A 19,166-nucleotide genomic window follows, 5' to 3' on the forward strand; every position below is an offset into this window, starting at 1 on the left:
ACATTTTAAATAGATGGCACATAATCAAATCCCCGAGATGACAAGGTAAAAATGTGTCGTTCTGCCCCTGAATGTCACACCCTAACCTTATTTCTCTATTTGGTGATGTGGGGTGGGCATTCTATGTTTTGTATTTCTTTGTGTTTGGCCGAGTGTGGTTCCCAATCAGAGGCAGCTGTCTATCGTTGTCTCTGATTGGGAATCATACTTAGGTAGCCTTGTTTCCCACCTATGTTGTGGGATCTTGTTTTTGTACAGCTCTTGTAGCCTACGGAACGGTACGTTCCTTTTGGTTTCACTTTGTTATTTTGTTGCTGGTTCTCATTTAAATAAATATGATGACCACAAATTACGCTGCGCCTTGGTCTTCTTCAAACATTCGTGACACTGAACAAGGCAGTTAACCCACTGTTCCTAGGCCATCATTGAAAATAAGAATTTGTTCTTAACTGACTTGCCTTGTTAAATAAAGGTAAAATAAAAAAATGATCTGGGCCAGTTTGGATTTGATTACAGTGGCAGGCATTTGCATCGTCTGGAACCCATTTTAATGTTGTTTACTTGAACTCCGGTTACATAAAGTCTTTTACACAGTTAGATTCTGAGAGAGAAAATGTCACACTGTTCCTCTAAATGTTCTGAAATGTTTTCAGGATAATCTCACCTCCCACTTGTTATCCTGTGTCTGCCTCTTGAGGCGGATGCTCCAGTTATCGGCGGCAACCTCAGCGCAGTGGGCTATCGTCATGGCGATGGGACAGGAGAGGTCAAGGCCCAGCGGACCGTACGTGACCTCTGGGCTCAGCAGGACCTCCTGTCTCTCTTCTGATAGGGTACTGCTGAAAACACACATACAAAAACATCAGGATGGGTTTAGACTCCAAACTCTCCACAGACAGTGTACATGAGAGGAACATGAAATCCAGAATAGGGCATAAACAGTGGGTAATGGCTTTACATGAGCAAGAGGGGGAAAAAGAAACATTGGCATATGGTCCCATTCTTGCGAACACAGACACTTTGATGGGGCTGCCATCAGTCCAGAACGGCCTGCACTACTACACATATTTTTACAGCCCAGCGCTCAATGAAAAGTGATGTCTGCTTGACTTCATACTATTTGAGCCTCAACCATCCTTCAGTCCTGCTGCTGCAGGCCTGGGGGTCAATCTCACTGTGGGTAGAGTGGTCCTGCTATACCCTGCTGTCACAGGGCCAAGCTGGTCCCCCCCGCCTAAGCCTGAGTGACCGGTCCGATTAGCGACCAGAGGCAGAGTCAGAGGAGTGATTTCAGCTAAACTGATTAACTGGACACTCTAATGAAGGGATCAGGACCACTGTTTGTTGGTGTTGAGTGTTACATCACAAACATCCAAATACTGACTGGCTGGAATAGGTCTGTTTGGGTACACAACCTGTTTTTAGGAGGAAACAAGTAGGCTAGCATTCCACTGTGTAGGGTAGGCTAACCATCAACGGAGAATAAAAACATATGCAAGCATATGACTGTGTTATATTGTTTTCTGAAACATCAGTTGAACACGATATGGGGTGAACAAAGTGAGATCAACCTCACTCGCCACAGGATTTTCACTCTGCTTTATCGTTATTTATTTTTCAGATAATTATCAGTGCCTATTGTGTAAAATTTGTCTCCATTGTTCAAATGAAAGCAATCAGCGGCATAACGTTGACGGGGGTTATGATCTCTCATCTAAAAATACAGAATAAATAAACCAACAGTGGTGAAAGCCTGCAGCTGTGCTGCATGTATGTGTGTTCATGTGCGCACGCATGTTTGTGTGTGTGTGTGTGTGTGTCTTTGTGCGCTATGGTAATTAGGCCCACTTGTTAGAGGGACATCAAGGTTACCTGCAGATCGGACTCTAATAATTAGCCTGAAGAGAGGAGAATAAAAAACATTTGCTTTTCAAAGAAAACATGACTCGGAGCAAAGATGAAAAACTAGAAATGTTTCATGGTTCTGGCTTGAGTATCTCGGGAACAAATAGAAATGATTTGTTCAATGGAATTAGTTTGAGAGGTGGATCAGGTAGGGTGACTTTGGGTTATTGATGTTTTAATAATGGATTGGAGTGTTTCATGTCAGAATGATTTGGCTGGCATTGTGATGCTGAATGATATTCTATGATCCACTGAAACTCTTATTCTGAAAACATGCAAACAAATAGACTACCATTTTCTACGCATAAATTAGCTCCGTAAACAAGATAAAAAGGTCAAGTGAATAGTAACATGATTGCAAACAGAGAGAGGTTTGACTGAAGGCCACCTGTAGTAACCCCTAATCAACACTCCTTCTCTCACTCTCGATCGTTCATCCCTCTATTGCAACTCCTCCTAACAACCTCGCAGTCTCCCTCTCACACCTCCATTCTTCGTCAGCCACACTTTCCCTTTTCACTCCCTTTCACTCGATCTCTCATTCACACTTGGTCACCGATCGGATCTCTACAGAGATCTCCTGACCTCGTGTTAAGGCCACGGGCTGTACCGTGGTGGCCTGACAAGGATCAAACAATAACTGCACTTCAAGGCACTAACACGCCGTGGGGATTTTATTGTTTCATTTAGAAAAAAACATCATAACAACCTTGGATACTGTTCCCTATGGAGTTTCAAGCTTTTCAGTGCACAACAAGACCTCGTTAGCTCGCTGAGTCGAAGCCAAGGCTTTAACACATTAGATGAGGCTAGCGCCATGAACTACCTCTGCTACAAACACGTGACATGAAAAACACTGAAGAACAGACACACTTTCTGTGTGTGTTAAGCATAAGGCTCCCCAACTCCTCTCAATACAAACTTTCCAACTAAACTCAGCACCGCTAACTTCGACGGTTAACTGTTCTCCTGATCTCTCAATAATATCTAATAACCCCCACCAAGGCCTCTAGACTGCAGTGTGAAGACTTCCCTAGTGAGGAAAAGCCTCTCATCTCAGTCTCCATACTGCAGCCCTGGAGCCACCAAGGCTGAGCTGATCGATTCCTATCCTGCAGCCGAGTGGAGATCCACCGCCAACCGCCTCAAGTAGTTGGATTCGTCCTGAAGTCTGAATAGGAGGAAAACATTTAATTTCTCCCAGGGTCTCTCTATGCGCTTGTCAAAAGATTGTGATTGACAGCTCAATGGTGCGCTGCCCTCCAGACTCCCTCTAATGCCAGGCAGGAAGTAAACAGCAAACAACGTTATCGGGACCAGGCAGAAACCTAAAGGTGTGGGCTCAGGGAGATCAAGGAGTGTTTAGAGTAGCGCACACCTCACAGGACAGACACAGGCAGTTCACCCCTAAGCTCTGAGGCGTAAACTATAGGTGACCTTTGATCCTTATCTTTACCCTCGCTACACAGAAGCCTCTGGGGTGCTCTGAGAAGGAGGAAGGAGGAGGGATGACATGGATTATAGCCACATTTGATCCCATGCAAGTGACAATCAATGTCACTTATTTAAACTCCTTGAGAAGTCGAAATGTACTTTCCTTGATGGGGCCAGCCTGTTAACCAGGTTGTCAGGGGTGATAAGTTGTTGGGATGGTTTCATCCAGATGTGTTCGAGATATTACACATTTTTGGTCTGCAAAGCAATCACAAACAAAATGATCCAAAAAGACTGACTCATGGTGGCGAGATAACTTCTTGAAGCCTCTCAGAGAAAAGTCAACAGTATTACATTTCTTGTGAACGTCTTTTAACTGTCTTGCCATTTTCGCCTTGAGTAATAGCCTTGTGAAAGTCTTGACAGCTAAGTCATAGCAATGGGCTCTCCATAGCAGGCAATAGTTACCTAGAGTCTCTCTTAGTCTGTCTTGTTCTATCTGACAAATGATGGCACATACCCTTAACACTGAAGACTTTAACATTCACAGCCTTAACTAGTCACACAGGAAGGAGGGGGCTGAGCCAGTTGCTGAGCCAGTCGCTCAGGGCTATGCTGCAATGTCTGCAACTGGCCGTGTCTGCAACTGCCAGCCTCTTCCTGACACATCAAGTCCTCCCCTGTAGAGTGTGCATGATGAACTAAGGCTGCATGCTGGGCGGTGTATATAGTGGTTTCTCAATTAAAAGTTTTCAGGTTACGCCGCAGTGCATTGAGGTATATTATGGTATATAGTACGGTATATTGCGTCACCGCAAGGGGGAGTTAGAATGCTGATTATGCTTTTAGGTTCGGTGTAAATCATTGGTACCCAGGAGCTAACGTGTCTCTTGATGGATGGGTGATAGAAACCAGACAGAAACTGATCATTGTAAACATCGAATCTGAATGAACTGAATGATACGGATGAAGAATGGCGCAGCCATATAGCCTCGGCTACTAAGCACAGATAAATTAAACTCAAAACATGCTATTCTGTTCTTTTGAAATATATTATCTTAGTATCATGTTTTTTATGACCTTCCTAAATGAAAGCCTCATATAAAGCAGACAATTCGGTATTGATGCAGTGAGGGGCGCAGAGAAATAAATAACATTTAATTGGTAGTAGGCCCGAATCTAGATTCTATCTGAACCAATTAAAACATGCAAAATAGCCTTCTAAATAGGCCAAGCCTTCAATAGTAACTTTGTCGTTGGTTTCTGAAGAGTTCAGCTCATCCACTCAAGCAGGCACACAGACTCACTAATTTATGGCTGAGTCTGTGTGCTTAACTCATTACCGAATAAATAACAACAATAGAAAGAAGCATCTGGTGGCTTTAAAACTAAAATAATCGCATTCAACTCTAAGGTCAAAACACATCGACTCCTATCGATTTACAGCATTTCCCTGATTCAGATTACAAATGTGCAAAAGCCCAATTAGCGGGAGGGATAGGGGCAACTTCTAGTCGCGTGCGGAGCTCAAGTTTATAACAGCTGTCAGTCAAAACCAATACAGTGCTGTGAACCGGAGAATGGGCTACAATGAAAATAATCATAAAGGCCAGGATATTATATCAACAAGAGAATAGAGAATGGAACGAGTCACATTTGAATTGAAACTACCAGATTGAATTGCATATAAATGCCCAATTGTATTTCATACAATATTCTGCCAATAATGAACTTCGGCTGGCTTGACCTTCTTCCTTGTTTTCTTCCTAATGAAATATATAATTCAATTGTAATCATAAAGTGTAGATATTCTCAAAGATGCCCTCTGGTGGGCATTAACGGTAAGCACTGTAACGCACTGTACCATACCACAGCATACCGCATCCTATACCATAGTATGAAGCAACTTTTAATTGAGGAACCACTGTATGTGGGTGTGTTTGTGTTTGTATGTTGGAATGTGTGTGTGTGTGTGTCTGTGACAGTGAGTGAGTGAGTGAGCGAGTGTATGGGCTTGCATACACCCGTGCGTGTGGGTGTTGATAAGTGGGAGAGATAGTGTGAGAAATAGGGAAAACAGGATGAGAGATGGAGTGAGATGAAGTGGTAGAATGAAAGAGAGAGCGATAAGAGGGAGGTAGGCAGCATGATTCTCTGTGCCATATCTGTGTGTCGTGTTATACCTGCTGCTGTCCTCCTGGTTGATGACCATGTACATTTCCCAGGTAGTGTCCACAGCTATCCCCCCATGGGGCACCAACAGACTCACGCCTACAGACAGAGAGAGAAAGAGAGAGGAACAGAGGAGATTATCACGAGACACACGCACACGCTTGCACACATATGTGCATGCACACACACACACGCACAGAGACACACACACACACACACACACTACGCTCTCACTCATCCACACACACTGCCCCACATTGCTGTCTCCTGTCCTTTGTGACACTTTAATCTACTGGCAAGTTAGATTAGCACTCTAGGAATTGTTTGTGGGCTCCAGTGTTGGTGGTAGTGTGTGTGTGTGTGTGTGTGTGTGTGTGTGTGTGTGTGTGTGTGTGTGTGTGTGTGTGTGTGTGTGTGTGTGTGTGTGTGTGTGAAGTGCACTGTTGGCAACATTGATTTGAGAGCCCCAGAGACCCTGACTGGCCTCTCTGACTGTCACCTGCACTAAATAGACCTGACACCCAGCAGTGTGTGTGCGTACGTGCGTGTGTGTGTGTGTATGTATCTCGTGATCCTCTCCTCTGTGCGTGTGTGTGCCTCTATGTATGTGGTATGTGGACCTGTGTGTGTGGAAGCCTCCATGCCTGTGTATGTGCACGCTTGCGTTTGCATGTGTACATGTGTGTGGTACATTGCCTTTACGAATCACAACCCTCACCTGTATTGGGCACCACCAGCCTCCCTCCCGCGTGTCCGAACACCCCGGCCGTCCTGAGTGGGGGCCTGGATGGCGTAGACGGGGCAAGGGGGCCGAGGAGGGTCTTCTCCCTCCTTCCTCTCAGGGTCCCCTCCAACCCCACACCGCTGTAGTCGGGCGCCAGTCCCCGGGGGAAGGTCTGGGGGTGGGCTTTCTGGATGTGGTACTCGGCCCCCCTCTCTGACACGCCCAGGGACACCATGAAAGAGGAGTGAACTTTGACCTTGAGGTCGGGCAGGGGGTCGAAGAGCGAAGGCTCCTGAGATATGAGTTCTTTATCCATGGAGTCCTGGAAGCAGATGGGGCTGGTGTAGGTCCGTGACACCGTTAGGTCCGGCTGCTGGGATGAGTTGATCAACAGGGGGTTGCCTGGAAAAGAGAGAATACATGATTGGTTGATTGGTTAATTTATTTGTTGGATGATTGGTTGGTTGATTAGTTAATTGACAGACAAAAATATATGGACAATGTGATTGATGACCTCTAGTCACAAACTGATTCCTAGCTATCATCACTGATGGCTCTGAAAGGACTGGATTGACTAATAAATATAATCTTAAATTGAAATAAAGTGTAACTAAAATGTGTAACTAAAAACTATAGTGTACATAGTATAACGGAGATGTTCTGTTTCCAAAGCTAACACCTCATTTGGAAGCCTTTCCTTCCAGTTCTCTGCTGACAATGACTGGAACAAATTGCACAAATCACTGAAGTTGGAGACATATCTTCCTCACTAACTTTAAGCGTCAGCTGTCAGAGCAGCTTACCGATCGCTGCAGCTGTACACATACCATCTGTAAATAGCCCATCCAACCAACTAACTACCTCATCACCATATTTGTTTCTGTTTTTCTGCTCTTTTGCACACCAGTATTTCTACTTGCACATCCTCATTTGCACATATCACTCCAGTGTAAATTGCTAAATTGTAATTACTTCGCCACTATTGGCCTATTTATTGCCTTACCCCCTTACTTAATTTGCACACACTGTATACAGATTTTTCTATTGTGTTATTGACTCTACGTTTGTTTATACCATGTGTAATTATGTGTTGTTTTTGTCGCACTGCTTTGTTTTATCTTGGCCAGGTCGCAGTTGTAAATGAGAACTTGTTCTCAACTGGCCTACCTGGTTAAATAAGGGTGAAATAATAAAAACTAAAAAATGTTTTGGATCAATGCAGCTGAGTCTCCGTGTTCATGACAAAGGATTGGTAGAATATGGAAAACTTAATCTATCGTATCAGGCGGCTATTTGGAGCTCGATACTGTAGGACTGGGATTTAGGAAAGAGAGCCCTGGAAAGAGAAGGTCCAGAGGTTTCATATACTGTCCCAGAATACCCCAGAAAACACATCTGCTTAACAGACTGGTTGCGTATACAACACTTCAACATGGGTTTTAATACCATAGTATACTATAATATTTTTGTGGGTGTAGCTGACAGCAGCATGCCAACTATTGGTTACCCATGGTTGGTGTACTGTTGGGCTGCTAGCGGCATCGGACACAGTTCTGATATTGGCTTGCCTGAAAGAAGAATGGCGCTGGAATCCAGGTGAAAGCTATGATACCTTATTGATGTCACCTGTTAAATCCACTTCAATTTTTATTTTTTTATTTATTTAACCTTTATTTAACTAGGCAAGTCAGTTAAGAACAAATTCTTATTTACAATGACGGCCTACCAAAAGGTAAAAGGCCTCTTGCGGGGACGGGGGCTGGGATAAAAAAATATATATATAGGACAAAACCCACATCACAACGAGAGAAACCACAACACTACATAAAGAGAGACTTAAGACAACAACATAGCACGGTAGCAACACATGACAACACAGCCTGGTAGCAACACAACATGGCAGCAGCACAACATGGTAGCAGCACATGGTAGAAGCACAAAACATGATACAAACATTATTGGGTACAGACAACAGCACAAAGGCAAGAAGGTAGAGACAACTATACGTCATGTGAAGCAGCCATCACTGTCAGTAAGAATGTCCATGATTGAGTGTTTGAATGAAGAGACGGTGTGTTTTCTGCAGCTCGTTCCAGTGGTTAGCTGCAATCCAGGGATGTGTGTGCTTTGCGAACCTTTAACAGAATGTGACCACCAGAACGGGTGTTGTATGTGGAGGATGAGGGCTGCAGTAGGTATCTCAGATAGGGTGAGTGAGGCCTTAAGAGGGTTTTATAAATAAGCATAAACCAGTGGCTCTTGCAACGGCTATACAGAGATAACCAGTTTACAGTTTACGGAGTACAGAGTGCAGCGATGTGTACTATAAGGAGCATTGGTGGCAAATCTGATGGCTGAATGGTAACGAACATCTACGTAATCTAGCATGGGTAGGATGGTCATCTGAATCAGGGTTAGTTTGGCAGCTGAGGTGAAAGAGGAGCAATTATGATAGAGGAAACCAAGTCTAGATTTAATATTGAGTGCAACTCAATATTAGGAAGGTGTTATGTTTTGTAGACTCAGTGTATAGTGGCCGTTTTACAGGCTCCTGTTTTTTTGTGGTGATCGTAACTTTTTTGAACATTCCAGCCGGTGTCTATTCCACAAGTTACCACTGGCTAAATCTAAGACGTTGAAATGCCTATTTACTCTGTTCCATCTGACTGCACAATCCACTGTCTCATCAGCCCAGCCAGGCAATTTATAAACTTGATCTCCACTATAAAAAGCATCTAGACATGATCTCACATTTCTTTTAGACCAACATTTAGTTTTCAACAGTGGAGATTTGTCTAAACCTTGCTCTCTGTCTCTCCTACATTTGTTTCAATATTCAAATTCGATCTCCAGCTGTCCCATAGTAATGAAGGTGTCGGGAGTAGGGACGAGGCAGACAGGCAGGCCGTGTTTCTCAGCCAGTCTAAATCATGAATCAGCTGGCATCATTTTTATGGATATATACAAAGAAATGTCAATTGAAAAAAGGTCAAACGAAACCAAGTGCAGCTAGTTTGCTGTCTTTCCAGCTTCAGTTTGCAACTGTGTTGTTGGCTAGCTCCTCTGAACAACAGTGTTATGACGAGAGAGCACATTTTCTATGCCAGTCAAATGTCACATCACCAGTCACATGTCACTAGAAAACAGTTTAAAAACAAATGCAAATGCAGCTACTGATGTTATTCTGGCTGCACTGTTTGATGTGACTGTAATTTAGCCATTGTTGGCTAGCTAGCAAGCAAGGGATAAGAACATTACCAGCCAGCATGGCAATGGAACATTTAGAACGAACGGCTGTCCATAGATACAGAACAAACAGACTGAACGACTGGGTTGTGTCTGGCAACCGAGCTGATAGAATGGATTACCAGACCAGCCGGCTTGGGTAGCAGCCCTAGATTTGTGTCGGGACTATATCTTGTAGAAGGATGACATAGTATGAATAAATTCATCAAAATAACGTTTTTAATGAAAATATGTCAATCATTATTTGAATATGTTGGTAACCTGTTGTATAAAAGTGATAATGCCCTTGAAGCCGGTGTTTGGGAGATATATTGGCACGGTTCGTCTTGGGCCTAACAACACCCGTGCCAATATATCCTCCAAACACCGGCTTCAAGGGCATTATCACTTAAATGTACAATCACTGGAGAACTAATTGGATGAGCTCCGTTCGAGACTATCTTATCAACGGGACCTGAAGAACTGTAATATCTTATTTTTTGGAAACTTGGCTGAACAAAGACATGGATAAGGTACAACTACCTGGTTTTTCTATGCATCATTAGGACAGAACAGTAGTGATGGGTAAGCTCAAGGGGGTGGTGTGCGTCTTTGTTAACAACAGCTGGTGCGCAATCTCTAATATGAAGGAGTCGATTGACGCACACGTTCGTCACACGGTGACGTTATTTTGAATATTGAATAGCTCCCTGTGTGTTTATGCAAGACTTATCATTTCTTGTAGTCGCTGCAGGTCAATCTCCTAAAGTATGAGCCTGTTCCATAACACGGAGCTTGTGAAAGCAGCCCTTTTCTACACATGAGCGAATCCGGACAAGAAAATTGTCACGAAATCATCTGTAAAAACTAAACCGTGTGAGTTACAAACTAATATGTCACCAATATTGAAATAGTGTTTACTCTCACGACAGTTTTGGTGGTTGGCTCTACGACATCTACAGCCTTTACTCTGTCGCGGACGTCCTCATTTCGGAGAGGTCTTCTCACAAAACCGACTGTCCAGACTGAACCGTTGGAGCTACAAACTAATATGTAACCAACACCGAAATTGGAGACTCTCATGAACATGAAGGGGTCAGTTATTCTGCTGTACAATGCACACAAGTTTCATGGGAGTCGTCTGAAGGTAACCCAGTACCAGTACATAACCAGTACAGTACCAGTACATAACCCAGTACCAGTCTGTAAAAATTGTAAAAGTGGATAGAGGGTCAAATTCGTTTTCTTTTATCTCTCAGATATGTGACAGACACTTCAAAACCTTGTTCCTTATGATACATTTTTTGACTGTCTGTTTTGCCATTTATAAACATGTTATTCAATGCGTTTCTATGGGCTATAGTGGTAAAGGCCAAATTCAATGTTTCATCAGATACATTTTTTTATGTTTTATTTACACTTACAGGGGTCCTAAAATTCTAATTAAAATAGCTAAATGCTACATTTTATGACCATCTTAAAACAATTAATTATGTTAGCTTAGTAGATATTGCAATCTAAGGGCTGAGGCCTAAAGGGAGTCTCGAGGTTCTGCACACCAGAGTTAGAATAGCTCATGATAAGCTGTAGACCATACTATTTACCAAGAGAGTTTATGTATATTTTCCATTCATCACCACAAACCGATACTGGCACTAAGACCGCTCTCAACGAGCTGTATAGGGCGATAAGCAAACAAGAAAATGCTCATCCAGAGGCGACGCGTCTAGCGACCAGTGACTGTAATGCAGGAAAACTGAAATCCGTTTTACCTCATTTCCACCAGTACGTCACACCTGTGCAACTAGAGGCCAAATCACCTTTACTCCACGCACAGAGACGCATACAAAGCTGTCCCTCACCCTCCATTTGGCAAATCTGACCATTACTATACTCCTGATTCCTGCTTACAAGCAAAAATCAAACAGGAAGTGGTCCGATGAAGCGGATGCTAAGCTACAAGACTCTATCACAAGAACAGACTGGAATATGGTTCGGGACTTATCCGATGGCATTAAGGTGTTTACCACATAAGCCACCAGCTTCAATAGGCCTTTACTGCAGTCAAATGACCTAGTGGCCTCATGGGTGGAATGGTATTAATAAACATAATACACATTTAAAAAAGCCGGAAATCCAGTGTTTCTATGTCAAACTGTTTTGTTAATTTTCCGTCTTCGGTGATGTACTATTTTTTACTATTTTCTACATTGTAGAATAATAGTGAATACATCAAAACTATGAAATAACACATGGAATCATGTATTACCCAAAAGTGTTAAACAAACCAAAATATATTTTATATTTGAGATTCTTCAAATAGCCACCCTTTGCTTTGATGACAGCTTTGCACATTCTTGGCATTCTCTCAACCAGCTTAATGAGGTAGTCACCTGGAATGCATTTCAATTCACCAATTCATGTGTGAGTTCCAAATATCTCTAACGGTCGCCCCCAGCGTGAGTTATTTTATGCACGTGATGTTAGAACGTTCTCTCCATTCTGGAATGTGATTGTTACGCAACAGTACATTTAATCTACGTGGCCCTTAAACCAAGGCACACAGCCTGTTTTTATTTATAGGCTTTTTTCAACTTGTCAATTTCAAATTATTTGAATTGAGGTGTGTTCCGCCTCCTCATTCATTCACATCAAAGTAATCATTTTTACCTTTGTGGACCAATTAATTTTTTGGACATTTCTGACCGGGACAAAATTCCCCAAGCACTTCCCAATTGTTTGTGCAGTTCAAGTCTGCAGACATTTGCGCATCTCCCGTCCTACACACACGTGTTCACATCTACCGTCTGTTGCCTGCATCGCAGTCATAGTTGTTTTCATTACCAATAATACCTTTGGAAATGCGTGCGTTTCTATCAAAGTAAGTGCCTTATTACGTTATAATAGTTTCTGCATGTCGTGTTATGTCGTTTCTACTGTAGCCTAGTCTTTTTGTGTATATTCATGCGAGGTAACGTTACTCATTTCATAACCTTTATGGTGTTATACTCAATGATTAGGTAGCTAGCTACATTCTCCTATTAGCTCTGAAAAACAATGCTAATTGCGTCAGAGAAGTATTAGCTTGTGTTGTATTTTGAAGCTACCCTGGCCTTATGACTCCCAAGTGGTGCAGCGGTCTAAGGCACAGCATCTCAGTGCTAGAGGGGTCATTACAGACATCCTGGTTCAAATCCAGGCTGCATTTCTATCAAAGTAAGTGCCTAATTATGTTAATAGTTTCTGTATGTGATTTACATGTGAACTGTATGTCCAATTACAAAAAATACCTTGTTCAGTAATCATCTCAGCTGTTAGTTGGCGGCGAACTACGTGGCCATTGAGGGCAGCAGTGTCGATCAGATGGAAAAATATATTCTTATACCACTTGGTAGTTTTCCGAGTGCATTCCACAAAGCTGTTCCACTGCCCCCATTTAGAGATTATAGTCATGCACATAGTCTGGTTTGATTTTTCTCACTCCCGTCAGGTGGTCCTCCTTCCCGTTAGGTGGCCGACATGATTGCTGTATGGACAGTCATGCCACTTTACTGCCAGCTGTTGACCATTCTCCTTGAACTCCACCTCCCCTCTCTGCATCTTCTTACATCCGAATGCTGGCATCCACTTCCTGTTTGACCTGACTGTGCCACAGGCCCCTGTGCTGTTGGAGAGCAGATGCTGGAAGAGTGTGGGACTGCTGTAACAATTGTCCACATACAAAGTGTGTCCCTTGCTGAGATGAGGAGCCAACATGGTCATCACCACGGACCCGGACACCCCAATCCCCTCATACTCATCAATGCATAGGCACATGTTTGGCACAACGAATGCTATTGTCAGGCTGGTAAGAACATTTCTTATTTTGTATAACGGGTCATTTAGGATGGCAGAAGCATTGTTGATGAAATGCAGGCATCGCATCAGAACTAGGAAGCTGTCTTGGGAAAAGAGGGTGGCAAAGAAGGGAGTTGCGAACATAGGATCTGTGCTCCAGTATTCTCTTAGGGAGTTCTTCTTTACTATCTGCATGAGAAGGACTGTCACCAGGAAGGTATACATTTCACTAATTGTGGGTATCCCCCCCACTCCTGGCTCTCTCTTCTCCTGTAGCTCCAAGGCATAGCGATTGGTCTCTACTATGTCTCCCACCAGCTCCTCTGTCAGAAACAATTTGAAGCACTGCCTCAGATGGAAATGGCAAGGGACATTGCACTCCAGACTGGGACTCATCAAAGCAAACAGCAGGGCCAGGAGGGGTGAAATGGCTAGCGGCCTTCCAGCTACCACAGAACTCCTGTACTTCATCTACTGTCGGTCAGCCTCCATCACTACCAACATCTTCAAAGGGACCTGGGACTTGGTCAGTGGACAAGGTGTCCTCAGATTCAGGGTTCTCAATTGCTGGGGGGCAGCTCCTCACTGTCACTGTCAGAATCTGATTCCTAACTTTCATACTCAGACTCATTGTCAGAATATTTAAAAATCTCCAGAATTTCCGCATTGGTGAGCTGTCTCCTTTTGAAAGACATTGCTAATGCTAAAGCTTAGCTCACTTGCTACATACATAAACAACAACACTGAATAGCTCAGAGTGGGAGTGAGAGGTTACGTGATTGACTGACGGCACGCGCAACTTGTATCAATAAATCACAATCAGAAAATGTTTTGTGTGGTAATTATTGATATGTTTACTGTTTTATTCACATGTTTTCAAGTACCCATGATAAATCATGCATTCCGATTCGTGCATAGATTGTAATGGGCACATATTATGTGTGTAAAATACTTTTTTGAAGGTTGTACTGATTATGATGAGCTAAGCTAATTCCAGCTATGTGTGGAGCCATGTTTGTTGACATACAATGCATTCTGGGTTTCACATAATCGTCTGTCAGACCAAAGATGTCATAACAAAATGAGGTGAGTAATGGTTCCCTCATTTTTTGAGAACTTCAGGAAGTGAATGGTGGGATGTGAACGATGGTAGACGACACACCCCTTCAACATGCATACTATAAACAGACAAAACTAATCTTGTCTTCTCTTATTATCTAGCATGGCGGCTCACTGAAACTAATCATCGTCGGATTACTTCCGATTTCTAGAAAGTGTTACACAATTATTTCGATCAATGGTGAGCTCACCTGTGATGTGATTAATTATAAATAGTAATTGCTATTAGCTAATTCATATTGTAGTTTATGTCAGCCAAAGTAATACAAATATGACCGCTTGTGTTGCGTCAATCTTTCCTCAGTTAGCGCTTGGACAAATGTAGCCTATATTTTTCCAGTTTGGATGATTGTGTTATGCTATAGATACTTCTGTGAATATCTGAACATTGTATCCAAAAACAAACTCCTCACATTCTGGACATAACTTTGTAAGGACTGTGTTTGTGTAAATAGTTTCTGAAAAAACAGTGTGGCCAGCTCAAATGCTGATTGTTCGAAACGGGTCGTTCTAAATAAGCGTTCTAAATAAGCGTTCTAATCACACAGGTGTGATCGTACGCTTCAGGGACCACTGTAGAATGTTCACACCTGTGTGAAGGTACGTGTGAAAGGGTGTGCCTTGTTAAAAGTAAATGCGTTTGAGCCAATCAGTTGTGTTGTGACAAGGTAGGGTTGATATACAGAAGATAGCCCTATTTGGTAAAAGACCAAGTCCATATTACGGCAAGAACATCTCAAATAAGCAAAAAGAAACGACAGTCCATCATTACTTTAAGACATGGTCAGTCAATACGGAAAATGTCAAGAACTTAATGAAAATGTCAAGTCCCTGTGCCCAAGAACGCCAAAGTAACTTGTCTAAATTACTATCGCCCCATAGCACTCACATCTGTAGCCATGAAATGCTTTGAAAGGCTAGTCATGGTTTACATCAACGCCATCATCCCAGACACATTCGATCCACTCCAATTTGCATATCGCCCCAACAGATCCACAGATGACGCAATCTCTATTGCACTCCATACTTCTCTTTTCCACTTTGCAAAAGGAAAACCTATGTGAGAATGCTGTTCATTGTCTACAGCTCAGCGTTCAACACCATAGTGCCCTCCAAGCTCATCACTAAGCTAAGGACCCTGGGACTGAACACCTCCATCTGAATCCTGGACTTCCTGACGGGACACCCTCAGGTGGTGATGGGTAGGCAACAACAACAACGATTCTGTAATGACTTCCGTAAGTTGAATGCTATTTTGGAATTTGATGCTTATCCCATGCCGAAAATAGATGAGTTGATTGAAAGACTGGGAAATGCCCGGTTCATCAGTACACTTGATCTAACCAAGGGGTATTGTCAGGTTCCTCTGACCCTGGGCAGCTCTCGAGAAGACGGCATTCACCACTCTAGACGGGCTGTTCCAATATGTGCGACTGCCCTTTGGACTTCATGGAGCCCCTGCAATGTTTCAAAGGCTGATGGACCACATTTTGCGGCCACATCAATCCTATACTGCAGCCTAGCTGGACGATGTGATAATCCACAGTCACGTGGGAAGAGCACCTAATATGACTAACAGTGTACTAACGCCCTTCGACAAGCAGGACTCACAGCCAACCCAAAGAAATTCACGCTGGGGGTAAGTGAAGCAAAGTATCTGGGCTATTCCATAGGGCTAGGGTTGATCAAACCACAAGAGAAGAAGTTTGCTGCGATCCAGGATTGGCCTCCACCAGTGAACAAGAAACAGGTAAGGGCTTTCCTGGGAATAACCTGTTGTTACAGACATTTCATCAATCATTGCAGGACCCCTGTGTGACTTGACCCGGAAGGCCAAACTTGCCATGGTACAGTGGAACACTGCGGCCGAAGAGGCATTTCAGAAATTGAAAACGGCCTTATGCGCGGCCTGTGTTGTATTCAACGGATTTCTAGAAACTTCTGATTGTACAGACAGATGCACTGGAATTGGAGCTGTAACTCTCGCAAAAGAAGTGGAGGGAGAGGAACATCCTGTGATGTACATTAGCCGTAAGTTGATCCCCCGCAAAACCAAATATGCAACAGTGGAAAAAGAGTGTTTGGCAATCAAATGGGCTCTGAAGTCCTTGAAATATTATGTTCTGGGCTGCAAGTTTGTGTTGATGACAGATCACGCTCTCCTCACCTGGATGAAGCAGAATAAGGACACTAAAGCCGGTGGCTCCTCAGCCTCCAGCCGTTCCACTATCGGATCGTCCACCGTTCGGGTTCTAAACATGGTAATGCTGATGCCATGTCCCGTATGCATGCCATGTTTTCTTCGACCGCTCTGACCACAGGGTCAACGCTGAGGGGGAAGGTATGTAGCGGTTTCAGGGGTTGTATGGTGGATGGATGGTATGTGCCTGCGAGGTTTCTGTGTTTTCTGGCTGCCAGAGCAATGAGAAGTATTCCTCAGAGGCAGGACTATGGACAGCTCAGGGGAAACTGCCAGACTGCAGCAGAACAGCCACACCTGTCTCCAGTTGTAATTGGAGACTAAACGGCAGACAGGTGAAACCAATTAGGGGCCTCTACTTAACTGCGCCCTGGGTTTGCTTTCTTGGTCTGTCCTTTGACCCCGGGAGGTGAACGAGGAGGAGGCTATTGGAGAGACTGACCATAAGGTGGAGAAGGAGGTTTACCGGAATAAGGGAACTGAAGATTTCAACATGGAGTGAACCTCCAAAGACGCAGAGTGGTGGACCTTCCACTGGTGACGATGTATTTACTTTGTTTGAGTTTTGTATATCAGGAACACTGCCGGTACCTGATAAAAAAATAACAATGTAAACCCTTCACGTGGACTGGTGGTGTGTTTGTATGCGTAAACCCTTCCTTACCAAGATCATGGTGCCGAAACCGCCACTATGTACAACCATTTTTCTACAACCATTTATCATCTAGCTAGTTGGTCATCTACATGTTGCTAGTTATTCATATAGTTCAGTGGGGGCTGCAGAGGGGAGGATGGCTCATAATGTCTGTATTGGAGTAAATGGAATGTGGTTTCCATGTGGTTGATACCAATCCATTGACTCCATTCCAGCCATTATTATGAGCCCTCCTCCCCTCAGCAGCCTCCACTGATATAGTTATGTCTGTCATATTGAGGTATCTAGCTAGAAGTTAACCTTGATCAATCAAATGGATCGGTGTAAGCAATTATGGTAATTCAAAATGCCCTTTAACTAGGTGTCTTTGCTAGACAGACATAAAGAGTGGAAGACCGACAAAGACAGCAGTGCAAATGTACTTAGACTTGAGTATTTCAGCAACTCTTCTCTTCCAACTTGTTAGACAATCACATGTACCTACGGGGGAAGGATGGCCAGCCAGACAGGAGGGTAAATTTTACTAAGGAGAAGGAGGCTGTGCTGACAGATGCATGCTGGCCAATTTGGAGTGAAGTGCATGATTGCCAAAATCAACATACACTTATTCTGACAGGGAATTGTCAAGGAGGTGGACAGCTGGGCAATTGAAATAACCTTTTATACCTATTATATCTGAAATTATGATTTCAATGAATGTTATATCAGAGAGCACACAATGTTTCAATTTGTCACTTTTTGCTTAAAGGTCAGCACCCTGTCTAGCCTGTCAGAGGTTTGAGAGGGCGACGACTGTGGCACCGGAATTGAAGCCCATCAAAGTTGTTTCACCATGTGACATGATTGGTAAGTGTCCCAATTCAAATTTTGCCCTGATAAGTCATTTGTAATGGTTGCTTTATTTGACCACAGCAGAGTTCAATATTATTGTGTGTGTCAGTATCCTTACAAATATGAAAATCTGCATACTGTATGACACAGATACGGGTAAGAATAAAGTAATCTTCTCTCTAACACTTTACATGTTAGAGGTGGACCTCATCGGACCCGTCACGAAATCCAGGAGTGGCAACAGCTGGTGTCTGATGGCGACCGATCACTTTACCAAGTGGATGGAGGCAATACCCATTAAGGTCAGTAAAGGAGGAGTACATGCTTAACTCTAAATTCCCTTCTGTAACCCATTAAAAAGGCTTGAAACCAAAAATCAATTTTTGTTTTGTATGATACCCATCAAAGACAAGACTGGCGAGGCCACCTTCAAGGCGATTGACAGACATCTTCTACACACACGGTTCTCCTCAGGTCATCTTGAGTGACCGAGATCATGAACACTGGAACAAGGTACGGATATTATATTCTGTCACCAATGATTTTTTTTTTTCTTTTTTTTTTTACAATTAGTTTGTTTTTCCCTGGTACATAATCAAACATATTTCAAAATCTTACATTGTCAATAGATATAGCTTTCCTACCCCCTCCTCCAGGATTGGTGAATGGACCAACTAGAGCCTCAAGACTGCCATGGGCAAGTCCCTTGACTGGTACCAGGAAGGTTGAGAGAACAACCTGAAGGTAATTCTCTTTGCGCACAACAGCATCCAGGCCTCCACCGAGTACGAACGGGAACCGCAGCTGTTGACTGAGGTAAACAATGCAATTGTATATACAATTATTCCATATACTGTAGTCTTTCAAATGTGTGATTGACTTAGTGATGTTTTTGTCTATTGCTATTTTTGTATGACGTACTTTCAGATCACTGAAACCCCACCTGATGTGGTGGAAGTTGTCGAACCAGATCAGAACACCTTTGAGGACCACCTTCAGGCACGGACTGAGAAGGATGTGGAGGTTTTTGACCAGGTAAAAATGATTGTCCAAAATTTATTTTC

The 19,166-nt window shown here is 43.2% G+C and overlaps 1 protein-coding gene across 6 annotated transcripts in view; it reads right to left on the reverse strand.

Moving 5' to 3' along the window:
• LOC139552206 (netrin receptor UNC5D-like) overlaps positions 1–19,166 on the reverse strand; it is a 324,682-nt gene that overhangs the window by 30,137 nt on the left and 275,379 nt on the right. For 3 of the 6 annotated variants that reach the window (XM_071363703.1, XM_071363702.1, XM_071363699.1), the window contains 3 exons: positions 6,230–6,637; positions 5,523–5,610; positions 665–836 (listed from right to left, as the gene is read on the reverse strand). In XM_071363703.1, the coding sequence (XP_071219804.1) occupies positions 665–836; positions 5,523–5,610; positions 6,230–6,637 (668 nt within the window). Of the gene's footprint in view, positions 1–664; positions 840–5,522; positions 5,611–6,229; positions 6,638–19,166 lie in introns of all 6 variants that reach the window. The other 3 variants (XM_071363701.1, XM_071363700.1, XM_071363698.1) reach the window with 1 other exon arrangement.

The sequence above is a fragment of the Salvelinus alpinus genome, chromosome 24 (assembly GCF_045679555.1).
Source record: "Salvelinus alpinus chromosome 24, SLU_Salpinus.1, whole genome shotgun sequence".
In the NCBI taxonomy this organism is placed as follows: Eukaryota; Metazoa; Chordata; class Actinopteri; order Salmoniformes; family Salmonidae; genus Salvelinus; species Salvelinus alpinus.